The sequence below is a fragment of the Dreissena polymorpha genome, chromosome 2 (genome assembly GCF_020536995.1).
Source record: "Dreissena polymorpha isolate Duluth1 chromosome 2, UMN_Dpol_1.0, whole genome shotgun sequence".
Classification (NCBI taxonomy): Eukaryota; Metazoa; Mollusca; class Bivalvia; order Myida; family Dreissenidae; genus Dreissena; species Dreissena polymorpha.
Window position 1 is genome coordinate 13,662,359 of NC_068356.1, and position 12,992 is coordinate 13,675,350.

The following is a 12,992-nucleotide window of genomic DNA, read 5'->3' on the forward strand; positions in this document are numbered from 1 at the left end:
TTTTTAAAACTATGCACAAATTCATTGTGGCTTATGTCGGTGCCATCCCTTCCTTGAATGCTTCAAGACTGGGAGCCATCACAAGGTGGTTAGGCAGTTGGTTCCACAGTCTTGTTGCTGACGGGAAGGAGTGTCGGAGGTAGTCAGTTCTGCAGAATGGTACGATGTATCTAATACTGCTGCCTCTAGTGGATGATATAGCAGGGCGGAGATAGGGGTCATGGTAACCTTAGAAGTTTGGCGTCTTGCTTGAAGAGGCTGCCATCCTATGTCTGCTATCATCTGTGATCTGCTGCTTCCAAGAAACCATCCAAGATTTAATTTTGAAAAATCTTCTTACTAAGTTTCATGAAGATCAGACAATAAATGTGGCCTCTAGAGTGTCAACAAGGTTAAACTATAGCCATAGCCATATTAGGAAAAATGCCCTGCCCCCTGGTGGCCATGTTTTTCAAGCAACCGTGACCATTTTTTAACTCATCCAAGATATTATTGAGACAAATCTTCTGACCGAATGTCATGAAGATCGGAAAATAAATGTGGCCTCAGTCTATAGCGTTAACAAGGCAAATGTGGACGACACACGATGGACAAAAGGCAATCACAAAAGCTCAACATGCACTGAAAGAGTAGTGCTACAAAATCAAAATGATGGACATGATCTTTTGTATCATTTGAAACAGTATAGCGATACATCAAAGGTCTACTTATTTTGTTGCATTTTCCTTTTCTATGTCGCATAACTTATTGCTCTGAATCAGATTCTATGTCCAGTAAAATTAACCCAAGTTTTAACAAATTTTGGTTTATTAAATGTGTATTGTCTTATCTACTAACAATACAAGTAAAATTGTAATCATTCATTTAAGTAGCCATTTTTTTTATAATTTATATGCAAATAGGCTTGTTTGTGAAATATTTATGGCAGTTCCTAAACAAGAGGGCCTGAAAGGCAAAGGTCGCTCACCTGAGATACAAAGGTACTGACCTGCTCAGTGCAGCCTAAAGACATCATAAGTACAAATGTTCTGACCTAGTTTCCTGAAGAGTGTACTATAAATGTAACTGTTAGAGTGCTAACGATTTAGTATAGCCATATTTGGATTAATTCCCTTACCCCTGGCGGTGATATTTTTCAACAGACCGGAACTTTCTTGGAAATGATCCAAGATATCATTAGAACAAATGTTTTGCCCAAGTGTTATGACGATTGGAACAAAAATTGATTGATTTCACCACAGGCTCTACTGAAGTCAATGTATAAACAGAACAAGTGCACCGCATAACGGGTGCCAACACTCGGCTGCAGGTGCAGTTTTGAATAAATGAAAGCTTGTCTGATATTTTTTTATTTTTTGTAGAGGTCACAGTGACCTTGACCTTTGACCTAATGACCCAACAAGAGCACCACATAAAGGGAGCCAATACTCGGCTGCGGGTGCAGTTTTGAATAAATGAAAGCTTGTCAATATTTTTTATTTTTTTAGAGGTCACAGTGACCTTGACCTTTGATCTAATGACCTAAAAATGGGTGTGGTGTGTAGAACTCGTCAAGGTGCATCTACATATGAAGTTTCAAAGTTGTAGGTGGAAGCACTTTGATTGTAGAGACATGTAAAGGTTTTAGCACGACGCGGACAGCAAACGCCGGACGACGAGCTGGCTATAACAATACCTCGGGTTTACTCCGAAAACAGCCGAGCTAAAAAAGTACCTCCTTTTTTAAAGATATTTGTGTAACTATCGCATTATGGACAGAAAATATTATAGATTTCTGAGTACGAAAGCCTGACTGTGATTCATCAATTTTATTATTGGTTTCTGCCCATTTGTTTATTAATGATACCCATGAAATTTTTATACATTGTACTTAAGGGACATGGTTTGCTGGCATACGTGTTAGTTCTGAAATGTGAATAGGACGGATCATACTTTTCCCACATGAATTTGGGAATCATTTGTTTTGAAAATGTTGTTAAAAATCTTGTTGAACAAGGGCTGTTTGTAAAACATGCATGCCCACCATATGGACTCTCCGTTGTAGTGACAGCCATTGTGTGAATATGTTTTTTGTCACTGTGACCTTGACCTTTGACCTAGTGACCTGAAAATCAATAGGGGTCATCTGCCAGTCATGATCAATGTACCTATGAAGTTTCATGATCCTAGCCATAAGCGTTCTTGAGTTATCATCCGAACACCATTTTACTATTTCGGGTCATCGTGACCTTGACCTTTGACCGAGTGACCTGAAAATCAATAGGGGTCATCTTCGAGTCATGATCAATCTACCTATCAAGTTTCATGATCCTAAGAATAAGCGTTCTTCAGTAATCATCGGGAAACCATTTTACTATTTCGGGTCATCGTGACCTTGAACCTAGTGACCTGAAAATCAATAGGGGTCATCTGCGAGTCATGATCAATCTACCTATCAAGTTTCATGATCTTAGGCCTAAGCATTCTTGAGTTATCATCCGGAAACCATTTTACTATTTTGGGTCACTGTGACCTTGACCTTTGACCTAGTGACCTGAAAATCAATAGGGGTCATCTGCGAGTCATGATCAATCTACCTATCAAGTTTCATGATCCTAGGCCTAAGCGTTCTTGAGTTATCATCCGGAAACCATTTTACTATTTCGGGTCACTGTGACCTTGACCTTTGACCTAGTGACCTGAAAATCAATAGGGGTCATCTGCGAGTCATTATCAATCTACCTATTAAGTTTCATGATCCTAGGCCTAAGCGTTCTTGAGTTATCATCCGGAAACCATTTTACTATTTCGGGTCACCGTGACCTTGACCTTTGACCTAGTGACCTCAAAATCAATAGGGGTCATCTGCGAGTCATGATCAATGTACCTATGAAGTTCCATGATCCTAGGTCCAAGCGTTCTTGAGTTATTGTCTGACAACCACCTGGTGGACGGACCGACAGACCGACCGACAGACAGACCGACATGAGCAAAGCAATACAAGGGGGGCATAATAATTGAATCTTGTTAAATATGGTGCTAAAATGTCAATAATTTATTATCCCCACGTTTTTCGGAGAAAAAGTGGGGATATTGTGGTGATGTGTGTCTGTCCGTTCTGGCCACCTGCTACTCTTACACTATTAGCACTAGAACCTTGAAACTTACATACATGGTAGCTATGAGCATATGTGCGACGATGACAGTGAGGGAATTTTGATCTGAGCCCTAGGTCAAAAGTTATGGGGGTTGGGGCGGGGCCGGGTCAGAGATTTTCACTTATTTTTATGCCACTGGTAAGGTGCATTTGCCATAACTTTTGCAATATTGATGATAGCAACTTGATATTTGGCAGGCATGTGTATCTCATGGAGCTGCACATTTTGAGTGGTTAAAGGTTAAGGTCAAGGTCATCCTTCAAGGTCAAAGGTCAAAAAAACAAATCCAAGGGAAGTAATAAGCTTCAAAGGAAGTAAGTAAATAACCTGCCAAATGATATAAAAAATCAAATAAAATCAAAGTGGCGCATAGAGTTACACAGTAGTGGCGCAGAGATGTGTTTAGTATTCAATTGTTTGTGTTTACTCATCTGTGAAATGGCTAAGCTCATCCATCTATTGTTTATACAAGGGATTATAAAATATTGGAGCAAAGGGACACCTGTATAAGAGAGAAGAGATAGAATGCAGTCAAGCATAAAAAGCATGAGAAACTCTTGGAATAGAGCCTCAAGAATCTATAAAAGGGCTGAAACTTTCAATTTGTGCAATTACAATTTTAGACTCATTACTGAAAATCTAGCAAAATGTTCAAGTGGGAAAAATGTGAGAAACAATTTAAAGAAAGATGGACTTTGAACAGGCACATCAAAGACAGACATGAAATTCAACATATTCATTGTTGTGTACAAGATTGTGATTTCTGAGACGCTACTATTTAGTCAACCATTTAACCTCAAAACATAACTTTTCCAAACAGAAGCAAGAAGATTGGCTATAAGAGAGCATGTTTCAGCCATCTCATAAGTCATTCCAATTAGGATGACATGAACATAATTGACTACAGTGAAGTTGATTCATTATTAGATTCGTTAGGAGAGCAGGATGAGGAGGAGAAATTAGGGTATAGATTTGCACTCATTTTTTAGGTTATTTTACATGAACTTCTTCATTTCTACATTACTTCAAATTTATACTGAACATCTTTTATGACAATATGGTCAATCTCAACTATGCATGGCCCCATAACCAACCCTGGGGCGCCCATGTGTCAAACATGCGGCGTGGGGATACGCTTCGGCCTCTGCCGCGCCATTTCTAGTTTATAATATTCCGAGGGAATATTGTCTATACAGCAATTTGTACTAGTCGCTAATTTTCTAGTGGCATCTTGGGCTTCTGATAAAACAAATGGTTCATTATGAGAGATTGTATTAGAAGCAGGATACACAGCCTTATCCTCTAACAAGAGCACCACAACGGGTGCCACGCTCGGCTGCGGTTTTGAATAGATGAAAGCTTGTCAGAATATTTTTTTATTTTTTTTATTTTTTTAGAGGTCACGGTGACCTTGACCTTTGACCTAGTGACCCCAAAATGGGTGTGGCATGTAGAACTCCACAAGGTGCAGCTACATATGAAGTTTCAAAGTTGTAGGTTGAAGCTTTTTGATTTTAGAGCCAATGTTCAAAACCTTGACAAAATGTTAAGGTTTTAGCACGACGCGGACGACGACAGACAAGACAATACGAGGTGGCTATGACAATACCTAAGGTTTTCTCCGAAAACAGTCGAGCTAATAAAATGGATGGTGCATTATTATCATATAGTAAATAAGAGAAATCATCTACATGTAGCCAATCATTTGGACAAACACTGATGTCACCGCATGTTTTTTGTTTAGCCTTAATTTTTGGCCAAATATAATTTGGATTATTGTGATTATTTATAAGTTATCTTCTGTTTCTTGTTTGATATTCCTGTATTTTGTTATTGCAGGTATTTTATGGCGATTATTCGATTTTTATATTCCCTAAAGTCATATGATGAATTGGAAAACTAACATTTCCTTAAGTACTTATATTTCTGCATTTTAAGAAAGTTGCATTGTTCTTCCCACCATTTTGGTTGATTATCTTTCACACCTTGAAGACTGTGACATAACTTCACCAGCTTCATGAAAAATGAAGTCACTTTATCCACAGCTATATTACTGTTTTCGTCAATGAAGTAATTAATGCTTGGCAGGTATTTTTTTCAAAAAATTCTTTACACGTTTAAATTTGCTTTTCCATTAATATTTCTAAAATTGTGCCTCCATAGTTTACAAGTATTCGGCTAGTGTCAGCAAGGTATCAATTGTCCATGAAATGTTAAAGACTGTGGATTCCAGGCAGTGTTTGTGACACAACAATTTGAATGCTGGATATAAATCACTGTAAATTTATTATTGAAACAATTCATTAACATAAAAGTACACAATGAATCAATGAATGGACATGAGAGCTTTTAAAAGCTTGATAAACTAAACAAATGAACATGAACTATATATAAGATCCAACTCAACAAGAACAAGGCAGCATATACAACCTGATGGTATCTGTCTGACAGCTCAGTGCAAAAGTATATTAACTCTTAGTAAAAATGGAAATGATCCAATGTTTTTGTGCAGAAGCATTGCTTTAGTCTTGAGGGAATAAAAGAGACTAGGGTGATTGTATTTATTAAAAGAGAGCAATAAAACATTATTTGAGAACAAAAAAAGTTCCATCTGAGCGGCGCTCCATAAAAACTTAGCTTAATGCATGTTGTCCCAGACTAGCCTGTGCAGTCTGCACAAGCTTTTCAGGGTCTTCAATTTGGATTTTATGGAGAGAAAAAAATTAAGGAAGTCTTTTCTAAACAAGAATAAAGACTAGGCAGAAAGTGTTGTCCCTGATTAGCCTGTGCAGTCCGCTTGACACACGTGCATTAAGCCCCCTTTTCACAGAGTGGAGCTCATTTAGTTTTCCTGGTAAGAAACAAGAAATTGTAATTAAATGGCTACATTCCTGAAAGGAATGTCGGAATAAAAAAATGAAGTCATTGTGCATTTTTAAATAAAATAAATAAGCAAAATAGTTAACCATATATACAATAATCAGACTGTAAGTTATTCAGGTAGTTACTAACTTTAGACAAGTTTTAATAATGGCATGTGCATATTTTGAGTCAATGGTATTTAGCATAAAAGTATGTATGGTAATCTGGCCTGCTACATGTATCTACAGCTTCACAACCAGACTCCTATCTATAGTACAACAAAATTTAACCAAATGATAAAATGTTAAAACTCTGAGATAATAGAAATAAACAGAAAACCATATTCAACAGTCATTAAGATTTTGATTTCTTTACTGAACAGATATCCAGACCTGATTGATGGAAACAAGCAGCAAAATAACAAAAAAGCCCACAGATCTCCAACTCTCTATACAAATTTTATCATGTTTATAAATTAAATACATATATAATAATTGCAAGAGTTATATCTGACAAACAATACATGCTATCATTGGTTTACACACATTAGATATACAACATTTGAAATGCAAAGGTTAGAGAAGCTACTTTATGTGAACAATTGCGGACATCTACACTGGCAGTTAGTACATCTGACTAGAATTTAATATAACTACCAACTGTTCCATACTCCAAACAAGTGTTTTTAAGCTGACCTGTATTGACAAGTATTCATAAGGTATTTTCCTAAAGAATTAAAAGGAAATTGCATATTATCATCATTTACCTGTTATTATTGAGATTAGCTTAATTTTTTTTGGGTGAGACCTTACTGAACTATTTTTTCATTACGTATTATAAGAATGTACTTATTCATAAAAAATTTGAACAAGAAAACAAGAGAAAGAGGTAGACCAACATATTATATCATACACAAACTGAAATATCAGACAAACAAGCGTTCTATCCACTGAGTGGAAATACATATGCAAAATGTACATAATGAGACACAGGTACGTTCAAAAGCCATATCTCTCTGACAAAATTAATTCTTACCAAAATTGTGTTCACTGCAAAATATATTTCATTCATTATTTAATAGATACAGAGAAAGGATTTATTGTTTTAATATTACTATAGCAGATACTAATTGTCTTGACAAGTGTAAAAATCTAAACTCTTTAGATGTAACACTTCATCAGTCAGATATATCCCTATAGAACTGCAAGGTTTAAATTACAAAGAAATTTCTGTTAACATTTTGCAAACACCAATGATCATTTACCTGAAGTGTCAAAACAATTAATCTTAATAATGGCATAACAAAGTCAGTACAAATGATAAGCTATATGCCAAACATTTAATGTTAATTGATAAGTAAACATAAATATTTCTGTCAGACTGCCACACACTTGCTGTTTCAAAATTCATGAAGTAAATCAAGCTCTTATATTAATTTATAACTACAGCCGACAGCCCCAGTGTTTGTACAATGATCTAGCAGAAGTCTCAGAACATTTCAAGTTGCTTACTTATTCACAGAGGGCAACAAATATCAGTCTACATTAGCCTTAACTAATTGCCGGACAAATGTCACTTAATTATATATATTATACATACATGTATCAATATTATGTTATACATAATACAAATATGAACAAACAATATAATTGATAACAGATTTTTTTAAACTATTTGTGTCTTTATTTCTATTCAGAATGATCATTTGTGTATTGTTCTGATAAAACTGGGCATAATGCATGTGCGTAAATTGTCGTCCCAGATTAGCCTGTGCAGTACGCTTAAACTAGATTTTCAGTAAAAAGGGACTTCCTTTAAACGAAAAATACCATCAAAGCGGAAAGTGCAACCCTGATTAGCCTGTGCGGACTGCACAGGCTAATCTGGGACAACACTTTACGCACATGCATAATGCCCAGTTTTCTCAGAACAAGACACATTGTATCTGCACATTCATTCTTGTATGTTGCTGCCGATGCTTCATAGTTCATTTACACACTGGTAGTGTCCATGTTACAAACTCTGAACACAGAGTTCTAAAGATGATTATCAACACTTTCTGATCCGACATAAACAAGTGAAAACAGTGTCCAGATTGACTAAAATTCTTTAATGGACATCATCTTCGCTGGCAAATTGTTTGCACAAAACTCTATAACATGGACAACATAATACCTGATACATCTGGTATTTCAAAGATGAAAAAGATTATGCATTTTTACAGAAGAAGTTAAGGGGCAAATTTTGTCCTAATTATAGTTTTCTGTTCCATAAGATCCTATAATAACACAGGACCCTGTATGTCATGTTAATAAGAAAGATATGTGCATTTATGAGACTCTATACATGCTGCATGATCCATAGATATTGAGCAGGTGTTGGCATTTAAAATGCATACTGCTATCCTACGGGTTTCCAACCACACATACAAAAATGGCACGGACAAAAGATCATTATACAAAGCACATTGTTTTTGCAAAAATATACACATCATAACATTTATATGTTATATATTGTACGATAGGGGCTACAAGTTCCATATGACATGTAGACAAGAAATCAATGAATGTCTGTTGGGCCAGTTACAGACCTCAACTAGTTTCACATTTAAGGAATTAAACTTACTGTTTGATTGAAATTTGCTGTGGAAAACAAAGCTTTTCTAAACTTGCAACTTCAATGTGATATGTAGCTACATGATATTTGTCTGTTGTAAAAAATCAACAGTATTGCAACAGACCGACTGATATCTGTCCATAAAATACTAAAATTAGTGTTTGTTTTGGTTTTAACACAACTGTTTTAACAATTGCGGAGTGTTTGTACATCACTTAATTGGTCAATTTATCAGAACTTGGTTCAGATGTTCATAACATAAAAAGATATTTTATGGTCACCATTGAAGTTTTTGTTTTTCCTTTACACACATATAACATATGAGCAATCATTGGAAAAACTGGACTTGATTCGTGTGCATAAAGTATCCTCCTGAATTAGCCTGTGAAGTCTGCACAGGCTAATCAGGGACGACTCTTTCCGCCTTGACTGGATTTTTGTAATGAAGAGAACACCCTCCATCAGAAAAAATTCAACAAAGCAGAAAGTGACATCCCCATTAGCCAGTACAAACTGCACATGCCAATCTGCAGCAATTCTGTACACACATCTAATAGCACAGTATTCCCAGAGATCAACTCATATACAAGTAGATTTAACTGTGATATTTTAATTGATAAAAACATTAAAACAAGTCATTAGAAAAAGTTTTTTAAAAATGGTGTACAAACTATTCAATACAGTAAGTAGGTAACTGAAGTAGTCGGTTGAAACTATACATAAAAAAGAAAGTGATTACTTAATGATTTAGCCATCAAACAAAAATTAAACTACTGAAGCATTGTTTTTTACAACAGTGAAAACAAATAACAAGAAGTGTTTCAATAAAGAGTAATAGTTGTTCCTATATATCACATTATACAGAAAAATGCACTGCTAACAATTTTACAAACTTTATAGCAATAATAACATTATACTAACAACATGCCCCCACAAAAATGTATAACACAATGTTTAATAAGTACACATACAAAATAATGTTGTGAAGTCACCAGGTGAGACTGTTAAACATGCATTAAGCCTTGTTCTAGGAATTTTGGGTCAATGCATGTGAGCAAAGTGTCATCCCAGATTAGCCTGTGCAGTCTGCACAGGATAATCTGGGACAACACTTTCTGCCTAAGCTGAATTTTCATTAAAGAGATTTCTTATTCAGGAAAAATTCCATAAAAGCGGAAAGTGTCATCCCAGATTGACCGGTGCAGAAAATGCAGGCTTATCTATCTGGGAAGAAACTATACTCTCATGTATTTAGCCCAGTTTTCCAGAACAAGGCTTCATTGTTAACACTTCCAATGTGGCTCCTTCCTTATAAGAAACCAGTCTATCATTTGATTTGTATGAACACAGTCAAGATTTGGCAATCTGAAGACATCACTGGAAACGTGCTGCATGCCTCGGCAGTCATGTTCACTTTGACATCAATGCCTCGTGTGATCATCTTTATTAGATGTTTTCTTCATTCACCAAGCTCTTTAATATTAAGAGTCTTTGGTTTAATACAGAAATAAAGCTTTACAACAAGAGACCACACAAATATGACATGCACTTTGTCCAAGCATCAGCTGACAATCTTTTGGCTTAGTAGTTAGTAGATGAAGACGTAACGTTAAATAAATGAGTCCCCAGTGATTGTGGTCAGAAAGCTAAGTAGCACAGAAAAACAGCTGAGATCCCTGGTTCAAACGCAATGAGGAATGCGATCACACCCACTCGTGGGACGATTCTGTAGACTGGGTACAGCAGACAACTAAACTTGAAGACTGGTTGTTGTTCATGCTCCTGCCAAATTGACCGATCTGCGGACTGATCTAAATGCCACACATACGATGAAATATGAATAAACAAAAGGCCTTGTGAAAGTTTGTTTTTTTTAATAAGGACACTTGAACCATTCTGTCAGTAACGACACTACGTGTTAGCTGCAATGCACTCTGGAGGGAGTGACTGAAGAAACAGAAAGGGTTGAAATACTGAAAGAGTTATTTAAAGCTTTCTTAGGGCTCAGGTTTTTATTGATGTCCTCGCCAAATGTGGTCAAACTAAACTTTGGCGAGCCTAAAATTCCTGGACTTGAAAGTGGGGACAGTTCTGCGTATTCCATTGACGTATTTTGATCAGCATGCTCTTTTTCCTTGTAGTCAGAATTGACGGATGATTTTGCCAGAGACTCGATGCTATATGATCTACTGAGCCCGAAAGGCTTTGGGGATGAGCTAGCGTTCATTGACATGTGAGGAAACTGTTGAGAAATGTATCGGTCCGGCAAATGTCGATCACGGTCATAGAGGTTAAATACTGAGAATGGTGAATGGCTGGCAGGCATTGCTCCCTGAGACGCCGCCTTGAAGGCATGATCCAGGTCGTGTGTTGGCAGGTCACATGTAGAGTTGTGTACGAGTGGAGATTCTACGCCTGCCCTCTTCAGGCTGCGGGACTTGCTGGGGGTGGAGAAAGGGTCCTCACTGGCAGAGGAGAGGGCAGGGCTGCCCAGCATGGAGTCGCTGTCATGGTAACTGTCTCCGCCCATTTGGCTGTCACTCATCTCATCGTCCTCCTCGTCTGTACAATCGTCACCATAAACCCTAATGCATTTTTTCTTCCTCCTGAAAAATACAAACCATATGTTAGCACTATGACATTGTACTTTACAAACTGATTTGTTGTTATAATCAATTGAACCTCTTTCTGGCAAAACTGTTCTTAATGCATGCACTTTAAGACTTAAGTGTCATCTAGGATGAGCAAAAGCAGTCCACACAGGTTAATCTGGGAAGACACTTTGGATTTTCCGTTTAGAAGAGATCTCCTTAAAACAAAAAAATCCCATGTGGAAAGTGGAAAGTGTTTTCCCTGCTAAGACTGTACAGACTGCACAGGCTAATCTGGGTTGACACTTTGTGTACATGCATCAATCCCAGTTTTTCCGGAACAAGGCTCATTTATTCAACACTATAAAATAACTCGTGTTCTGAGAAAACTGGGTATAATGTATGTGTGTAAAGTGTCATCCCAGATTGGCCTGTGCAGTCCGCACAGGCTAATCAGGGATGACACTTTCCACTTTTATGACATTTTTCATTTAAATGAACACTCTTCTTAGCAAAAATCCAATTTAGGCAGAAAGTGTCATCCCTGATTAGCCTGTGCAGACTGCACAGGCTAATCTGGGACGACACTTTACGCACATGCATTGAGCCCAGTTTTCTCAGAGCGTGACTCAAATAACTTAATTCAAAATGAATTTACTTGTTTAACATAATTGTACAAATGTAATAATTATGATTTTTATTGTTGAAATGTTTTTAGAGATTTCAAGAAGTGCATCAATATTTTTCACTATTATTACAGTAATTGTAAGTCCAAACAACAACAATATCACAATGACAAGTGTAGCATACAGTCAGCATCTGTTAATTACAGTAATACTAAAGCAAATACAACCATTACTTGAAGTGACATTGGTTAACGTAAGACAAAACTTGTATACAGCTTGTGCTCTAATATCAGTGGTGTTGATAATGTACGTTTTTCAATCATGAATAAAGCAATGTTATTTAATAACAAACTCAAGATGTTTGTACAACATGTATGCCCCCTCGACTTGCAGCAAGTCATCTTTAGGGGTCATCATTTATCAATGCTACCCAGCACACTAAATGCACATAAAGATCCAACGTTTAACATTATAACTGGCACCAGAAGAACTCTGGTTAGTGTTGACGAATTTCTCTGATCATAAGAATATTAAAATTGATAATCTAGCTGAACTAAACAAAATCCTCTGTTAAATTTCATAGCTCCTCTGAACTTGACCTTTGAATTATTGACCTAAAATTAATAGCTTTTTCTTTTCTTTCCAATGAACCAGAATTACAATTTGCATGGTTGCAGGTCAAAGGGTTCTCTAGATATTGTCAAGAAACCAACTTTACACAGACAGACCGCCTACCCAACAACTGACCAACTGATCCTAAGCAATATAGCTCCTCTATCAAAGGGGATTAATGTCAAAATTAATATGCCAGAATAATCTGAGAGTTTTCATATTTTAAATATTTGATACATTTTGAATACCAAGTACAATCAAAGGCAAACTTTAAAGCATGTTGCAGGATATTGGTATATAAACAGAAAACATAGACTTCTAGCAGTATTTATTAATTATATTAGCTACATATATGTAGAACAGCATTTCTAAGGTTATATCATGCAACAACTAGCTGGATAAAAACAGTGGTTGTGGACAAATAAACACAATTACTTGTAAAATGATCTAGCTAAATCTTATAATGTTATTAAGCATCAAGCAACACGAAGCTCTGTGTAATATACAGATAAATAAAATAATACAGCCATCACTCAGTAAGTTGTTAA

The 12,992-nt window shown here is 36.4% G+C and overlaps 1 protein-coding gene across 9 annotated transcripts in view; it reads right to left on the reverse strand.

The window, feature by feature from the left end:
• Positions 1 to 6,512: 6,512 nt before the first annotated feature.
• LOC127865925 (protein pangolin, isoforms A/H/I/S-like) overlaps positions 6,513 to 12,992 on the reverse strand; it is an 81,366-nt gene continuing 74,886 nt past the window's right edge. For 6 of the 9 annotated variants that reach the window (XM_052406064.1, XM_052406065.1, XM_052406066.1 and 3 more), the window contains one exon: positions 6,513 to 11,221. In XM_052406064.1, the coding sequence (XP_052262024.1) occupies positions 10,534 to 11,221 (688 nt within the window). In that variant the 3' untranslated portion in view covers positions 6,513 to 10,533. The remainder of the gene's footprint in view (positions 11,222 to 12,992) is intronic. The other 3 variants (XM_052406070.1, XM_052406071.1, XM_052406069.1) reach the window with 1 other exon arrangement.